Here is an 18,454-nt window from a genome sequence, read left to right as displayed (position 1 = left end):
GGGTGTGGCCTGTGGCAGAGTCGCACCTGGTACACCTCCAGGGCAGCCCTGGCCTCTGCCATCAGTTCATCCCTTAAGGGGGGTGTGTAGACCCCTGAGGGCCCCTCCTCCACTTTCCCCTCATGCAGGGCCCTGGTACTCATGCTTTATAAATGTTGGTCCATAAACCACCTGTGCTTCCTGATGCTTCTCCCCGAGACGTGCCCTGCTCACCTCCTGCTGTGCTGAGGTGATTTGGGATCTGTGCCTCTTCTCTGGAGAACAGGAGAGAGGCTTGCTGTGGGGTTTGGGCAACTCCCTCTGCCTCTCTGGGCCTTGGCGTCCTTGTCTGTGTGAGTAGGCTGTTGGATGGCGTCTAGTGGTTTCTCCCAGGGCTGCTGGTCTCTGTCCGTAAACTCTGGGATTGGGTGGGCATGGTGGGGGTGAGGGTTGCTGTTTTGCATTCCCTGGGGAATTTTGAATCATTAAAGGTCCAGAGTTGACTCTCTGGGATCCTCTTAGAGTATGCACGGGGATGGGATGTGACACCAAAGTCAACCCTGCCAGGTGCTATCAGGTGACCAACATCTACTCCTTCCCAAGCGGCTCTCCAGGGTGGCATTGGGATTCCCTCCCTTCACCTGTCAGAGCCTCTCATTCCTGAATCCTGTGCCCCCCTTCCCTCCTTCCACCCCCACTGCCAGCTCTCCTGGTCTCGTGTCCTTCCACTTCCACATCGGCCCCAACACTGGAGGGACATTAATGCCCTCCCTTCCATGTCTGTCCCCTGGGGGTTTGGAATCAAGCCATGTGCACGTACCCAGGACCTGGTGGCTCACATGCAGCAACTGGGCTCTCCTGTCCCTGCGTCCAGGCTTACAGTCCAAAGTATGTGGGCACGCGAGTTCCCCCAGATTGAGGACATCCCTGCCTCCCTTCTGCCCTCCTACTGGCTTTCTGCCTTGGCCCCCCACCATGCCCGCTCCCTCCAGTTCATTTGACTGCAGCTTTGGCAACAATGACGACCAGGTACTGTGTTTTTGTGGGGTACCAGGCACTGTGCTAAGTGCTATGCAGGGTCTGTTCAAACCACCCAGGGAGGTGAGCATTATTATACCGTTTTACAGACGAGGAAGCTGAGGCCTGGGGAGGTGAGGTAGCCCAACCAGGGTCACATAGCTGACCAGGGTGGTGCTGGAATTCAAATCCAGGCCTGTTGGACCATAAAGCCAGTGCTTTTGATCCTCTGTACTCACTGCCCACCCACCTCCCTTGAGGCTGGAGCCTGGCCCTCTTTCCAGCCTGCAGCCAGGCTGGCCTGCCATGTGTGGATGGAACTTTTCGAATGTTGTTTCCCAGCCACAGGGATGCCCCAACTCTGCTGGCTGCTAGAATGAGGGCTCTGTGATTGCGCTGCCGGCCTTGGGTCTCTGTAGACAGCAAGACGGACTCCTCTGGGCATGGGTGGAACTTCAGCCCCCACCCAGCCTGGTCCCTGCCAGATCCTCCCCTGGCCTGGCTTGCCCAGTGACCACACATTCTCTGCCAACGTGAAAACTGTCTAAGACTCTAGTCACATTGAGGAGTTGAGCATAATTTTCCAAGTCCTGTGCGGGGAACAGGAGATGAGTGTTAGCTTGCCCCCTCTGCAGAAGGGAAGCCAGAGGTATGAAGACTCTGAGGGTCCAGCTTGTCAGGGATGGGGCCAGCTAGAGCTACTCCTGGCCGCTAGTGCCCTCTTTCTCACATCGTGTCTGCTATTGATGGTGATTTCTCTTGAAGATTTTTATTTTACCTTATATTTTGTTTCATTATGTTGTTTTCTATCATTTATGGTCTAGTTGGTTACATAGGATGTGAAAATGTGAAAAGTTGGAACTCTAAAAATCTCTCCAAATGAATGATTGTGCTGTAAGTACTTAAGAGTGTTGGGAGGGGGTAAGAAAGGGGTTGCTTTCTTTTTTTTAATTTTTAAGCTTATTTATTTTTATTGTGAGATAATTGACATATACAGTGTTGTTTTCAGCAGCTGCAAGTGATAAGGAAACCCTATTCAGCATCTTAAGCACGGCCATAAGGCGAGAACTTGCACACAGCCTGGGCCCTGGGGCCACCAAAAGGCACCCAGAGAAGAAATTAAGCAGCAGGAATGACAGCTCTGGGGCCCTTTCAGCCTCTTCTTTCTTGTTCCTTTTAAACAATTGAGAGAGAATTTATATACCGTAAAATTCACCCTTTTAAAGTATATAAATCAGTTGTTTTTAGGATATTCACAAAGTTGTGCACATCACCACCATGTAGTTCCACAACAATTTTTATCACATCCGAAAGAAACTCTGTACCCATTAGCAGTCACTCCCCACCCCCCTCTCCTCCCAGCCCCTGGAAACCATTAATCTACTTTCTATCTCTGTGTTTGCGTTTGCCTATTCTGGACATTTCATATGAGTGGAATCATACGATATGTGGCCTTTTGTGTCTGGCTTCTTTTACTTAGCTTGATGTTTTCGAGGTTTATCCATGTCGTGGCATATATCAGTACTCCATTTGTTTTTATGGCTGAATAATATTCCATGTGTGGATAGACCACACTTTGTTCATCCATTCATTGATTGATTGACACTTGGGTTGTTCCCACTTTTTGGCTGTTGTGAATAATGTTTCTCATTCCTTTCGGTTTGGTTGTCCTGAGAAGCTCTTTGCAGCGGCCAGCTGTCTGCATTTCCCTAGCTTGGCTATTTGGAAAGCAAGAGAAAGTAGAGCTGAGCGTGGTGGGCTGGCTGGGCAGCTGGTGTGGTGGGAGAAGCAGAAAATGGGCGTTTGAAGGTAGGGGAGAATACTCTGCCAGAGCGAGGCCTTAAACCTGGCCCCAGAGCCATCTGCTGATGGGGGGTATGTTTCCTGTTGTTGATTATTAACCGATGGTTATGGTCCTGAGAGTAGATCCCCGGGGCTAGAACTGGTGCTTATCTGAGATGCCAGAAATGTTTTCAAGGACATTTAAAGAGCCCTGAATACTTGCTTCTCTCTCTCTACTTGGAGATCAGATCACCATTTTATAAATTATAACAATAATAAAGACGATTATAATAATAATAATGGTCTACATTTGTATAGGACTTTATGTTTTATTTCTCATCCATTATATTTAATTCCTCAGAAAATTATCACCCCCATTTTTGCAGATGAAGGACCTGGGACTCACAGGGGCGAGGTGACTTAACCAGTGTCACACAGCAGGGTAGCAGTTAGAACCAAACTTGAACCCAGGGATCTCTTGATTCCTAGTGTAGGGCACTTTCATAGAAATGGGTGAGGGATCATGGCTTCATTGACCTTAAGTGGGGCAGAGACATCTGAAGCTGTAGGTGCGGACCCTGGAGGCCTGGGTGCTGTGTGGGGGCCCTCCCCTGGGGGTCTGTCCAGTGCCCTGCGAACAGCCCCATCTGGGTAAATCACCCGCTCTGGTTTCTCAGCTTCCACTCCAGGCTCTTTGGTCATTTTCTCCTGAGAGTTGCATTTGGCTAAAGCCGGTTAGGATGTCTCCTGGCCTCCCTGACCCCTCCCCGCTGCCCTGTGCTTCTGGGGAAAGAATCCCGGGCAGAGAAGCTCAGCGCCATGCGGTTCTGGGGCAGTCGGGATGCCAAGGGGGTGGCACCCTCAGGACCCCAGAGGCTGGAGGGAGCTCTCCTGATCTGCCCGTTCACTCCTGCTCTTGCCACCCTTCTCTTTTAGCTGAGTGTAGGATCTTCCTCCTCCCCTCCTCGGCCTTCTCTCCGTCCTCCTTTTCCCCTCCTCTGCCCCCATTACCAACCCCTCCTCTGTGGATCCCTATGTGGGTCTGGGACCCTGCGTCCTTAGAGCTGCATGTGAGCATTAGGCTGGGATGGCTGGAGGGGGAGTTTTTAATCTCAGGGCTATGACGCATGTCAAGAGCACTGTGGGTTTCCAGAAAGTTGTTTCAAAGAACAGTAAGGGTGCTACCTTTGCTAATAATTTATCTTTTGCTTAAAATGAATTAGAGCAGATTCAATGTTGTCCCTTGATGGGGTCACATTACTCCTCATGTTTGATATGTTTGAGCGAGCGCTGGAACTGCACCCAGCACTGTGCTTCTTACTTTGTCTTATCTCAGCACCAGCCAGTGGCTAGGCCGGGCCTGGCTGTCCTTGGGAGGGTGGCTCGTAAGCGAATGTCGTTGGTTGTGATGCTGGGACAGGACAAGGTTGAGACCCGTTGACCACAGTACGGGTGGTGAAGCTGAAGCAGGGATTTCATCCTTCTTGTTTTTGGTCCTCCAATTACAAAGTCAAGGCCAGAACCTGGGTCTGGGCAGTACGTTCATTTCCTAGGACTGCCGTAACCAGGTGCCATAAACCAGGTGGCTTAAGACAACAGATGCTTATTGTCTCAGTCCTGGAGGCTAGAAGTCCAAGATCCAGGATCAGCAGGGCTGTGCTCCTTCTGAAGGCTCAGGGAAGAATCCTCTGGCCTCTTCTAGCTTCTGCAGTGGCCAGCAATCCTTGATGTTCATTCCTTGGCGTTCTAGCTGCGTCACTCCAATCTCTGCCTCCGTTGTCACATGGCTTTCTCCCTGTGTGTGTCTTCACATGGCCACCTTCTCCTCTCCTGAGGACACCAGGCATACTCAATTAAAGGGCCACCCTAATGACCTCATCATAATTTGATTATATCTGCAAAGACCCTATTTCCAAATAAAGTCACATTTATAGGTACTGGAGAGTAAGACTTCAACATATCTTGTTGGGGGACGTGATTTGACCCATAACAGGCAGTTAGCTCTTAAATAAGTACCTTTGGCTCCTAGGAGGGAGGGCTGGAGTCGAGAGGAGGGATGATGCAGTGTGGCCCTCCCTTTCCATAGGTGCCACTCCAAGCCATCTGTATACCAAGGCAGGGTAGATTCTAATTTGCGGCCAAGGACTTGTGTGTGCTCTCGGTTTTGATCTTTTTGAGGCCAGCAGTCATGCCCTCTGCCCGTCCTGGCGTTTGCTCTGCAGTCTTAGACAGAGTGCTGGAGCTAGCATGAGGATGATAGCCACTGGTGCTCATTCCTGCTCCAGCACCTTCCAGGCTTCAAGCACCATTCAGGAAATTCTTCTGGCAGAAGATGCCCCGTGCTCCCACTTGATAGTCCTCACCACTCCCTGGAGACTGGTCCTGAGGGCTTATTCCTGTGTCCTGGGAAAACAGGCTGGTGCAGGGGAGCGGGCTCAGTCCAGGGAGGGTTGGGTACAGGGGCCCCTTGCCTCGGACTCAGGGACCTTGGACAATAATGACATCTGCTCTGGTCCCATGGGAGTGGACGTCTTGTGCCTTATGGAGAGAACAGGACAGCATGACTATGTATATATGCGTCCCTTGACCTGCCAGCATTGCCTTCCTCTAGAGTTTTGTTCCTGGAGAGCCAGGGCAGCTATCAGTTAAGTTTGCCCACAAGCCAACTCCAGGGGCCTGGGCCAGAGGTCCTCAGTTAATCCACAGCAGTCCTATGGACTCTGGGTTGGGGGGCCTGCCCCCCCCTCCCCTCCCTGCATGCTTTCCCCTACCAGGCTCCCAGCCCCTCTGGGGAGCTGCCCTCATCCTTCTTCACCTTGGGGGGCCCGAGGGTGGTGCTCCCCATCCTTGATCATGCTTCTTCCCTTCCCTTTCCCCCATCATCGCTCTCAGGGGTGCAGGCCCATTGAGGAGGAGCAGTGGATGCTTGGGAGAGTGCAGAGTGGTGGGAGGGGGTGAGCCTGTGCTAGGCTAAGTTCTCTCGGGTCCACAGGAAGATGAAGGCCAGAGCAGGCGGGCTGGACCCCACAATGGTAACCTCTGAGGCCATCAGTGGCAGGGGAGGTTGGTGGCTTTGGCTGAGAGGTAGAAGGAGCTGCAGTCGTTCCTTTGTGTGTGAAGGTGTGCATGCACACGCACACGTGCTGAGACTTGGTCCTTTGGTTCTTGCATGAGTCACGGTCTGGATCAGGAGGGAGAGGGCCCCTCCTCCAGCCATCAGAGTGGGACCAAGGTCCAGGAGAAAGAGGGAGGAAGGCAGATGGAGGAGCAGAAAGGGGAGACTGGCAGGATTGAAGTTAATGGGGTCATATGGATCCTCTGCTAAGCCAGATGTTCACGCGGCCTCCTTACCTGGCTATCTAGGGGACAGTGAGGCGTGGCTGGCTGCAGGGACAGGCTAGACAGGGCCTGCGGCACCTGGCATGGTTTTTCTTGGACTGGGCCTGCCTGGGCTGAGGGAGTCCGGGACAGGACGATGTCTGGGCCTTAAGGCAAGGGCTTCTCTGGAAAGGTGGAGGGCTGGGCTCTCCTGGGAGGGTGGGCTTCTCTCATGAAGGAGGCTTGGCATTGGAGCTGTCACCCCCACTGGCAGGACATGAGCTGCAAAGAAGTAGAGAAGCATTCTCTTGAGGTGGCCGTGGGGATTCTCTGGTCATTTAAGTGGGACCAGGGGTCAGGCTGACTCTGGCTGCTTCAAGCTGGGGCTCTGGAGAAGGAGACAGTTGCAAAGCTGGGGCTTTGATGGCTCAGCCTGGTCTTCTTAGGCTCTTTGTACCATTATTCTTGCCTTCTCTCCTGTCCCAGGATAAAGGGACCAGAGTCCCTTGTCTGGGGACTCTCCCAGGTTCTGCCCAGCTGACCCTGTGGTGTAACCATTGCTCTGATGGCTTACCCCACCACAGACATTCTATCTGGTGATTGGACTGCAAACCAGCACCCCCTGGTCACCAGCAAGGGCCAGATGGAAAGTGGGGAGTGTGTGAGAACAGCGAACTTGTTGCAATCATGTTGTCATGGTGACACAACTCTGTTTATAGCTGTCTCTCCATGGTCCTAGCCCACATGGACTAAAATAAGTTTTACCTGCAGTTTACACAGCAGGCAGCCCCGTCCTCCCAAGGTCAGCTCTCTGGCCAGGGCATGTGTGCCCGTGCGTGTGTGTGCACGTGTTTGTATAGGGACAAATGAGCCCCAGGGAGGATGAATCACACTCGTTTGCCCCTGTCCTCTTCTCCCAGCCCAGCCTCAGTCCTGTAGTTCTTTAGACTATTCTCAGCCTTCTGCGTGCATCAGAATCACCTGTATGGATTGTTCAAACACAGATTCCTGGGCCCTATCACTGGAGAGTCTGGTGTGCACCTGAGAATGATGCTGCTGGTGCAGGGAGCACGCTTGGAGTAGCTCTGCTTTAGACTTCAGCACATCCCAGCAAAAAAATGTACCCCACTCTAGTTTCCCATAGTGTGTGAGACTGTGCTCTCAAGCCCAGCTGCTCTTACAGGAGAGAGGGGAAGGTGCAGGTGCGCCCTCACTCACCTCTTCTGTGTTCTGTGGCCTCCTCACAGGAAGCAGGAGCTGGCCAACAGCTCGGATGTGACGCTCCCAGACCGGCCGCTGTCCCCTCCTCTCACTGCACCTCCCACCATGAAGGTAAGAGGCTTAGAGTTGGTAAGCGGGGAGGGGCAATGGGTGGGGAAAGTCTCAAGGCCTTGCTATCACTGTCAGTTTGGCTCCAGGCCCAGCTGCTTCCATCCCAGTGGGCGCCATGGAGTGCCCTGACATCTCTGGAGGCAGCGTCCACTTAAGCTCACCAGCGCGGGAGGAACGTGTGACTGCGAAACTCAGAGGTGTCGGGGCAGTGAGGAAATAGACTGGGGCCAAATGGGGTTGGCAGCGTGCTTAGTAATTATCGAGAGGCCTTGTGGAGCTTGTTCTGGAACAAGGGGCCCAGGCAAGAGTAGGTGGGCAGACTTAGAATGCAGCTGGGTGCCTTAAGGGACTACTGCCCAGAAGGGCTTCCTGGGGCTGGGGAAGAAGGGGTCCTGTGGGCTCGGACCCTCCTGGGACATGATGCCACTTGCATGCTGGTCTAACTGCCTCTGACTGGTCCTCCTGGGCTGTCCCTGTCATTGCAATTCCTGTAGGAGAGTTGCCCTGGACCTTCTGGGGGCCAGTAGTTCTTTTCCTATTAGCATTTCATTCACAAGTCTCTTTCTGGGAGACCACATCCCAGGACCTCAGGCCTAGGCCTGTCTCATCCCTGGAAAGGAACTGAGGGGTCAGCACCTTCCCCCCACCATGCCCTTCCCCATTCACCCTTCAGTCCCTTTCTGGCACGATGGCCATACACGCCTGAGCTGGCTCTCAGGAAGGACAGACTTTGGTTCAGTCAATGTCCCTGCTTAGGCAGCAATGCACCCCTCTCCCTCCCTCCTTTCCTCAGTTTTGCTGGGTGAGGACTGAGCTCTGAAGAAGTCACCTGCCTCCTGAGTCATTGGAAGGGACATCTAGGCTAGTCCCCATCTCTGACCTTGGCCTCTGCTATGAGGTGACTCACAAGGAAATAATTAGGGCTCTTCCCTGTTGCTCTCTTTTGCACCTCCTCTTCCCTGACCTAATCTGTTGCAAAGTGACACCCACAAAGGAAGGAGATAAAAGCCGTCTTCCCATTATTGTCCCATATTGAATGTCCCCTGTGCAGAGAGCTGTGTGGTATGCACTGACGGGGAAGATCACAGAATGGCGGCCAGAGCCTGCCTGGTTGGATTAGGAGTTCAGGAGTGGGCGGGGTGCAGGGCACACTGAGGACAGCTCTGCTCTCCTCCTGGTGGGGTACTTGGGGGCACTGAAAGCCATACCGCCTTCATCAGCCTAGTCACAGTACTGGCATCTGAACCAGGTGCTGGGGTGGCTTGTTTGCCTGGGGTAATGCTGAGAAGCATGTCACCATTCTGAGTTTCAGCCCCTTAGTCTGCAGAGTTGGGTGTGGGATGCTTGTCTTTATGCTCATGGATGGCGGGAGTTTGCAGGAGAGCTCAGAAAGTCTCCTAGGAGGAGTCACTGAGTTCTCTTGGCAGACTTTACTTGCATGCTCATTTAATTCATTCAATAGCCTGTTTTTATTTGAAGGTTGTATTGGTCAAGACTCTTGGTTGCAAGTGATGGAAACATAACTCACTTTGGCATAAGCATAAAAGGGAATTTGTTACCTTTGTAATGGCAAGTATTGACTCCAAGCATGGCTGCATCCATGAAATTGGTCGCTTTTCATCTCTCTTCTGTATTGGTTTCGTTCTTGGTCAAGCTCTGTCTCTGTGGTGGCAGGATGCTCACAGTAGCTCCTACCTGCTAAGTAACTCCAGTGGAAGGAAGGGTATCTCTTCCTCCGTAGTTTTAACAAAGGTCCCAGGGAGGAGGCAGATTAGCCTGGCTTAGGTCACATGTCTTCTCTGAACCAATCATTGTGACCAGAGATGCGGAAGGCTCTCATTGGCCAGACCTGGGTCTCATGTCCACTGCCTAAAGGTAACAACTGAGAGGGAGAGGGGTGGCTTCTCAAAGGAAAATTGAGGTGCTACTCTGAGAAGAAGGGGAAATGGATGCAGGGTAGGCAAGGCCAACAGCTTTCTACTACAAGTGCTGACCATGTGCCAGGCCCAGTGCTGAGTGCGGGGGACCTGGGTACTGACCAAGACATTATGGTTCCTCTTCTCCTGGAGCTTATAGTCTAGCTTGGGAGACAAAAGTTGGAAAAATAATTTCAAGAATGAGAGATAGACAAGTAGGTGTGATGAATGTTCCAAAGGAGCACGGCATAGCTTGGGGACAACGTAAGGTGTGTGTGGGGGAGTCTAATCTAATCCTGGTGAGGGTCGGGTGGGGCATCTTTGAGGAAATGAGGTTTAAGCTGAACACTGAGAGTTGAACACTTAGGCAAAGGTGCAGTCAGGGTGGAGGAGAGTCTTCTAGATGTTTGCTACTCAAAGTGAGGCCAAGGGACCAGCAACACTTGCATCATTTGGGAGCTCCTTAGAGCTCAGGCCCCACTCTGGCCTACTGCATCAGAATCTGCATTTTACCAACATTCCCAAGTGATTCGTTCCCATGTTAGAGCTCGAGACTAGGCTCCCTAAATGGCCTGAGGCAGGAGAGAGGAGGTTGCTCTGGGGGAACCGGAAGAAGACCAGAGTGGCCAGAGCATCCACAGTTCTGCACAAAGAGGCAGACCCTTGGAAGTTTGGTTAAAGATTTTGAGCTTTATCCTAACTGAGGGCATTGAAGTCATTGAAGATGTTAGAGGAGTAAGACGATGGGACTTTTGAAGAATCACCCTGGCTGTTGTGTGGAGAATGTGTAGGAGGGAGCAGAGTGGAAAGTGGGAGAGGATTTGGGAGTCCACTGGGGAGAGCATGGTGGCCTAAATCCAAGGGGCCTGTGAGGTCATTGGGAAGTAGTCAGAGCTCAGATTTCGTAAGAGGTAGATTGACGAGATGTGAGCATTTGGGGAGGGGTAGGAGGCAAGAATGGCTACAGGTTTGGAGCAACTGGCTAAGTGTCGCAGCCATTCTCTGAGATGGAGTGACCCCAGAGGAAGGACGAGGGCTTAAGTTCTGTGTGTGGAGCTGGCCATGCCTGCGACACGAATGGGGATGTCAGTGAGCAGCTGAGTATTTGGGGGCCAGGCTCAGAAGAAGGGTCCATACTGGAGGTAAAAATCCGGAGCCATTTTCATAGAGATAGGAATTGAAGCCTGGGGCAGGGGCGGTGAGCTCTCCAGGGCGAGGGTGGAGTGAGAAGAGAGATTCCCGGGATGGCACCTTTGAGGGACTCCCCCAGGTAAAGGCCTGTGTGGAGAGGGCAGGAGACACGGTGGGAGGAGCGTTTCACCAAGGAGGGACGAGCAGCTGTGTCAGCGGCCGCAGAGAGGCCAAGCACGAGGTGGAGCACACAGTGTCCTCTGGGTTTAGTGGCCTGGTGGCTGCTGCTGATGTAACTGAACAGTTCTGGGGAGGGATGAGGGTGGATAGCAGACGGGGTTGTGCAAGGAGTGAGTAGAGATGGTGCGAGAGTCAGAGGGTGTCGATGATGCTTGTGAGTTGGGGAGACTTGAGTATATAGAAGTGCTGAGAGGAAGGGGCCAGGAGGGTAGAGGGACATGGAGGAGAGGGGGGCTCATCAGGAATCTGGAGCACAAGTAGGGGATTATTAGTTAACGTATTGCTTCATGCAAAAAATTATTTATGAACATCTGCTGGGTGCCTGACCCTACTCTGCTCTGGCAAGCACAGGGCCTAGTGGGCTGTCAAGGGGTAAGGCTGGCCTGAGGGGATCCCAGACAGGCTCAGAGCAGAGCAGCAACCTGCAGGGAAATCTTAGTGACCCACAGTCGGAAGACAGGCCCACCCCCGATTGCACTGTCCTTCTTCTCTTTGAACTCAGCACAGGAATTTCCCAGCCTGTGACTTTACTCTCCACAGCCCCCAGGCCGAAGTCAGAGCTGGGAACTCAGAGGAAGATGCGAGGGGTCGCCCTGGGGGCTCACACTAGGTTGGGACTCCCTTCTGTGGTTGGCATTGGAGGTCAGTGTGTGCATATCTGGACTTAGGGGTCTCTTTGCAACTGTCATTTGGGTTTATTCTGTGCCTAAGCCTTAGCCAGTGGCCATGGTTAGGAGGCTGTGTGTGGCTAGGACATTTTCTTTCTTTTGTGCAAAGCCAACTGACCCATATGGGAGTTAAAGCCAGATCTGCAGTTACCTCACTCTAGCCTGCTTACCACAGAGGGAGCGTCCCTTTTGCGACTGCACTCATCAAGTTATGCTGCTGGTCGTCAGATGCTTCACTGCATTGAGTTCCTTGAGGGCAGTGCCTGTGTCTTGTTCTGTGGTCCCCAGTCCTGGCCTGGGTGGGTGACTGGCAGGTGTCCGTGGAATGTACGGGTGTGTACGGGAGTCCAGGTCGGGGGAGATGGCACTTGATCTTCTACTCTTGAGTCTTGCTTCAATCTTATTTCCGAGCAGAACCTTGATCTCCAGGTACTACTTTTCTAAATGAAGCCCGTAGATATGAGTCTTCAAGATGTGACTGAAGCCCCCTCTTCCCCATCAGTCTCACGTGGTGTCACCTGCGCAGACCTGGGCTCCCCCGTGTGCTATCCTCTCCAGGGTGGCATCAGGCCTCTGCAGTGCTGACATCTCCCGGGTTCCCCAGGTTGTTATTGCACAGTGACATCTGCGATGCCCGAGGTGGAGGCTAGACTCTCTCCAGGGTCTCTGTTCCTGGGGTTCCTGCAGACCCCCTGCCGAGCATCTGGGCAGTAGGGGAGGGTCTCACCAGGTTCCCTGAGCAGTGCAGGCTTGGGGCAGGGGTGGCGCAGATACTCCTTTGATATTGATTAGCTTGAGAGTCACAGAATGTCAGGGGTGGACCATCCATTTCCTTTATAGGCAAATTGGATGGGAAATGACTCACCCAACGTCCCACTAAAGATAGTTGCATGCCTCCTATTGTTGGCAGAGTAAGTTAAATTCTAAGACCCAAACCAGTTTTAGTAAGGTGCTCCTCTCATCCCACCCCACACAGCCTGGGACAGCCCCTCTAGCTGCTTCTCACACTGGGAAGGGACTGCAGGGGGAGTAGCTGCCCTCCAGCTGAGGATCCCCCCAAGCCCCACCCTACTGGCATGCCTGCTGCAACTGGTCTTTACTCACCCTCCCCCACCTCTTTGCTGTTTGTGTTTTTCAAGGTTTTTTTTTTCTTTTTTCTTTTTTTTTTGCTAATATGAAACTGAGAAAAAGCACCCAGAGATGCTGAGCAGATGGGCTGAATGAGAGCCCAGTTCCCAGCCAGAACTCAAACTGTGGATGGCGCGGGGTGGGCTGGGAGAGGGGTTTGGGGCTGTCTTCCTGGGAATGCTGTGGATTGTTTCCAGACCCACATTTTTTAAGATCTGGCTTTCATGTCCAAATGGATCAACAGGCATCAGGGAGGGCCGACAGTGTGCCCAGCATTGTGCTGGGCCCCTTGGGGTCAAACCGAGGCTGCAGTCCTGGCCCCTCAGAGAACCTGCTGTCTATAGGGGGCCTTAACTGAGCAGAAGAAACCATATGGCTCAGCATGTGACAAGCTCCAATGTGTCATGTGGCTTCCCAGTGGGGTGGGGAGGAGTGAGGACAGCTTTGTGGGGAGGCAGGGTGGAGGAGTGAGGGGGCCCTAATGGCAAGCACAGGGGTTGGGCAAAGCCCCGGGGCCTGAGGCCACAACATTTCTGGGCTTCATCAAGTGAAGGGCTCAGGGTTGGCCCTCCCGATTCCCTCCCAGCTCACAGTAAGTGCACAGGGTGTTATGTTGAAGGTGACGATACTAGGACTTGATGTGACCTTCATCTGAACTGTCACACTCACCTCTGGAGCCCCACAAGGCCTGAACCGGCCGGGTCAGCTGGGAGGTGACCCTTACTCAGCCTTCTCCACCCTTCCTTGTGCAAGTCTGAGGGCAGGCCCCCTCCGACCTTCTCCTTTCCAGAAGAAGATAATGGAGGCCTGGGGTTAAGCAGAAAGTTCTACTTTGCCCCTTTGGTACTTTGCCCTCCATGACTCACTAATGGCCCCAAAACCCTCAGACGTAGGTCAGGGGGGTGTGGAAGTCTCCAGACGCTAGTGAAGAAAATGGTCAGGGGAGCCTTCTCCTCTGTACCCTCTTCATTCCCTTTGGGCAGAGCGGTGCCGGGTCTCCTCCTCCCGCCCTCCTGGGCTCACCGGTTGCCCACCAGCCATTCCTTCTCCTTGGGGGTGGGCTGGAGCTTCTTTTCCAGCTGGTAGCACAGCCCCAGGTCTGCTGTCATCTCTTCACTTTGCCCCTGGTTCCTGCCACCTCTCTCTCTTCCCACGCTGGGCAGGGAGACTACTCCCCTCCATCAGGGTCAAATGAGGGGGTGTCAGCTCCCCACAGATCTACCAATTTTGTGTGGACAAGGCTGAGGAGGGATTTGTGGGAAGGATGTTGGGAGCCTCCTTTGGTGGGGGCAGGAAGGGCTCAAGGACATCAGCAAAGAGGTTTGGTTTCCCCTCTTCAAGAAAGTCCTGGAGGGGGACATGAGGCTCAGCTGGTTCTCTTGTCACCGCTCTGTGGGTCCTGGGAGAGCCATCTCTGGTCTCCATATAGACCCTATTTATGTCACCTGTCCAGATGCGTCTCCTTGGGAGCCGCTTCCCAGGAGCTCCTTGATTTCATATAGGCCAGTGGACGGGGGAGCCCAAGGGCAGTGAGATGTGAGGAGGGGCTCCCCTGGATCTGCAGGGGTGGGGTGCACTTGGAGGCTTTAAGACCATGCGATGTCTGCGTGTGTACCACCTGTGTGAATCTGCCCCTCAGGGGTGCATGTCTGCACATATGTATATTGTCCCTGATTTCGTTCGTGTTTTAAGGCCAGCTAGCTTACACTTCTCTCAAATCACTTCAGGTATAACCAGATTTTGAAAAATTTACATACATTGAAATGCATAAATCTTAACTGTATACTTTTATTAATGGATACATCCATGTGATGCATACTCTGATTCAGTTATAGGACGTTTCTTTCCCCCAAGAATGTTCTACTATGGCCCTTCCTAGTCAATCCCAACAGAAGAAGCAGAGGCACCCAGTGCTCTTGATTCTTTTCACTGTAAGTTAGTTGGCCTGTTCTAGAACTTAATTGAAAACGTATATGTAGCATGTACTCCTTTGTGTCCAGCTCGGCATAATGTCTGTGGGATTCGCCGCTGCTGTTGAGTGTGTTAGTAATTTCTTTGTTTTTATTGCCATTGTATGCATACACCGCAGTTTATTCATTCTCCTGTTGATGGACAATTGGGTTGTTTCCAGTTTGGGGCTGTGATGAATAGCCAAATGTGGCGAACATTCCAATATAAGTTTTATGGTGTTTTTTGTTTTTTATGGGACGTGTGTTTTCATTTCTCTTTGGTAAACATCTAAAGTAAAATGTCTGGGTCAAAGGGTAGGTGAATGTTTAACTTTATGTGAAACTGCCAAATCTTTTGCCAAATGGTTGTACCATTTTGCATTCTTACTGGCAATGTCATGAGAGTTCTGACTGCTCCACATCCTCACCAACATTTGCCATTGTCAGTCTATTTAATTTTAGCTACTTGAGTGGGCGCGTAGGGGTATTTCATTGTGGTTTTAATTTGCGTTTTTCTGATGACTAATGATGGCGGACACTTTTTCAAATGCTTGTTGACCATTCTTATAGTTCCTTTTGTCCCTCCTCCCTGTTTAAAATTGGTTTGTCTCCTTGTAGGCATTCTTTACATATTCTGGACAAAAGTTCATTTCTTTTCTGAACAGTGTCTTTGATGAGCAGAAGTTTTAATTTTGATGCTGTCTAATTTATGGATTTTTTTCATTTTATGTCTATAGCTTTCTGTGTCCTAGGATGTCTTTGCTTAATCCATATCATAAAGATTTTTTTCCATGTTTTCTTCTGGAAGCTTTGTGTTTTAGCTATAGGTCTAAAATCTATCTCAATTTAATCTAATTGGGTGTGGATGATAGGGGGGTCTACGTCCATTTGTTCCCATGTGGATATCTGGTCGTTGAAAAGATTTTGAGTTGCTTTGGTGCCTTAGTCAAACCACTGTCCGTATAAGTGCACCCATGTATTTGTAAAGTTGTCTCTACAAGCCACAGTGTCCAGCTAGATCAGGGGCGGCATATAGGGGACACTTGTGCTATGCCTCCACCCTCCTGCCCCTATGGCAGATATTAGTAATTGATCACAGCTCTCTTTCCCATGAGTTTAGACGTGGTCTCAGCATCCTCTCACAAAGCACGGCAGGCAGCCACCGCCAGTCATTTGGAGTTGACATTTAAGATGAATTACTTCTGGCATCTCTGATTGAAATTGTTGGAAGAGGTCAAGTTATTTGCTCAAGGTCCTGCAGCTGGTGAGTGCAGAGCCAGGATGTGGACTCAGGGCTGTCTCTGTGACTTCGAAGCCTGTGCTGTCTTACCCACTACTCTAGATTGCTTTGAGTGAATCATTTGAGCACATTACTTCATTTCCCTGTCCTCCCTGACATTGTCCCTGATCTGTAGAATAGGGACACTGGCCCCTTGGAGTAATGAGGTAGTCTATGAAGTAGCTAGTGGAGTGCTTGACATGCAGGAGGTGTTCAATAATTGCTTGTGATAATAATGATGATAATTTTCTTTTTAAAGATTTTATTTTTCCTTTTTCTCCCAAAGCCCCGTGGTACATAGTTGTGTATTTTTAGTTGTGGGTCCTTCTAGTTGTGGCATGTGGGATGCCGCCTCAGCATGGCTTGATGAGTGGTGCCGTGTCCGTACCCAGGACTTGAACTGGTGAAACCCTGGGCCACCAAAGCGGAGCACGTGGACTGAACCACTCGGCCACGGGGCTGGCCCCTGTTTTTTGATGATAATTTTGATGAGGAGGAGAATGATGATGATGATGTTGTGGTTCTTGCCCTTGAGAAACATAGTCAGGGCTTCCCTCTAGGGAACTGGGAGCTACCAGCACATGAGAATCCCTTGTCTGCTCCCACGTAGGCTTGAGCCACTGGTCTTCCAAGCTGGAGGCCCCAGAGGGGAGCCCGGCTTCCTAGAAATTGCCAACAGAGCCCAAGCCACAGGCCTTGGCCTAGGCATCCGGGCCATCTGGGCCTTGTTCCTTCTCTCCCTTGTGTGGAGGGAACAGGCCGGCTGGGCTTCCTGAATGCTTTCTCTGGGAACCCTCTTCCCCTCTTTGATTCTCCAGCCTATCTTCCTTTCCTTCTGAGAGGCCACGTGGTCTCCCCCACTGGAGGCTAATCCACTTCCTTTGACCCAGACCCAGATCCCTTTGAGGTTCTTTCTCAAAAAGCTGAAGCAATATCAAGTAGTAGTTACAAACACAGTTTCTGGAGCCAGTCTTTTTGGGCTTAAGCTTTTATGAACTCCTAGCTGTGTAACTTCTCTGTGCCTCAGTTTCCTCACTTGTAGAATAGGGGTATGTGTGCCTGCCTCATATGGTTGTAATGGGGACTCATTGAGATCATGTATGTTTATCACTTGGAACAGAGGCGCATAGCATGTGCTGCAGAAATGTTAGTGATTATTATTTCTCCAGAGAACAACAGTGCTTAGAGGGAAAGTCTGGAAGGAAGTACGCTGATTTCTCTGTCATTAATATAGTTTCTCCTCAGGACTCCCTGATTCCCTGCCCTGTGTGGTACCCACAGCTGAGGTGCCTCTCCACATCCAGTGAACAAAAATTGAAACTGCGTTTTGTGTGATTAGCCCCATCTGAGCCCTGCGTCTCAGCCCCAAAACCCTGCCTGTTTATGTGGATCACAATGAGTATTGGAAAAAGGCCAAAAACAAGGGTCCTGCCCAGCAAACTCAGACAGCCCTGGGGGAGGGTCTGCAGGGAGGAAGCATCCCTTTGGATCAGGTTCCCAGCTCTTGTAGTCTTGCTGCCCTGAGGCAATCAGGAGTCACAGGTCCCCATGATGTTGGGTAGAACCTGCAAGGCCAGCATCCTCATAAAGGATTTTGGGATTGGACTGAGTAGAGACCTGGGTAATTCAGGGCTATAAAGAGTCCCAGGGTTGGCCTTGGGATGCATTTTATGATCTGTTTGTCCCCATCAGGAGTTTCCTTTCTAATTCCTTTTGCCTGTGGCTAATATTAAAATGAGCCTATATTTCTAGACAGACACTGACCCCGTGGCCTGATAGAGCACTTGGCCTTCGGGACGTCTCCCTGGGGATGCTTCCTACGCTGCCTCAGCCCTAGTCATGCCACCTGCCTTTGAAGGACTCACTAGCCATCCTGGTCCTGCTTCTACAACATCCCTGCTTGTTTTGGGTCCTGACTCCCCTGATGGGTGTGTGGTGCAGAGCCCTGGTCCTGGCCCAGCGATTTACTAAACAACTCTGTGACATTGTGCAGTTCAGGAACGTAGGAACCTCAGTTCCTTCGTTTGTATAACTGAGCCCACCCCGTAGGGTTGCCATAAGGATTACTGGAGGCAGTGGGTGGCTTCATATGAGGGCTTCCGAAAGCACCAGGCACGTACGGGTGTTATATATTGGTATGTAATGGATACTAGTGGTCATTATTGTGGGCAATGAGCTAAATGCCTGTGGGGTGGTTTCATTGATAATCCTATTCTTCTTCTCTTCCAGCTGCCTTAGACACTTCACCAAGGCCGGCTCAGGAGTGGGGTCCTGCCAGATTCTGTGCCCCACCTTCCACCCCCACCCCCATGCATGCGTTTCATTTATCTGACACTCAAGCCCAGTATGTCTGGTGCTCTGGGGGATAGTGGACGGTAGGTTCTGAGTTTGTTCCTGAAGGGATGTCACCTCCACAGTTCTGAGCCCCATTACGTACCTACTGCGTGTGCCCCTCCTGTTGGCTTTTTTCCGCTGGACCTTCAGCCGATTCCCTGCTCTTGGCTGATGTGGAGGTGGAGTTTCGTTGCCTTGGAGCGTAGATTCATTTCCCGGGGCTGCTGTAACAAATTACTACAAACTTGGTGGCTTGAAACAACAGACATTTATTCTCTTGCGGTTCTGGAGGTCAGAAGTCCAGAATCAGGCTCTCAGCAGGGCTGTCCTCCCTCCAAAGGCACCAGGGGAGGAGGATCCTTTCTTGCTTCTTCCAGCTTC

General features: G+C 51.6%; 1 protein-coding gene across 14 annotated transcripts in view; it reads left to right on the top strand.

The window, feature by feature from the left end:
- The window catches only part of RAP1GAP2 (RAP1 GTPase activating protein 2), a 210,508-nt gene that overhangs the window by 102,763 nt on the left and 89,291 nt on the right, over positions 1-18,454 (top strand). For 12 of the 14 annotated variants that reach the window (XR_006890588.1, XR_006890589.1, XR_006890590.1 and 9 more), the window contains one exon: positions 7,344-7,428. The exons of the other annotated variants lie outside the window; for them this stretch is intronic. Coding sequence is in view for 9 of the 12 variants with exons in the window: in XM_046675330.1 (XP_046531286.1) it covers positions 7,344-7,428 (85 nt within the window). In the remaining 3 variants the exon portion in view is untranslated. The remainder of the gene's footprint in view (positions 1-7,343; positions 7,429-18,454) is intronic. 14 annotated transcript variants of the gene reach the window in all.

Source organism: Equus quagga, chromosome 11 (genome assembly GCF_021613505.1).
Source record: "Equus quagga isolate Etosha38 chromosome 11, UCLA_HA_Equagga_1.0, whole genome shotgun sequence".
NCBI classification, from domain to species: Eukaryota; Metazoa; Chordata; class Mammalia; order Perissodactyla; family Equidae; genus Equus; species Equus quagga.
The sequence above is the reverse complement of the archived record's forward strand: the minus strand, read 5'-3'. Positions and strand labels throughout refer to the sequence as shown.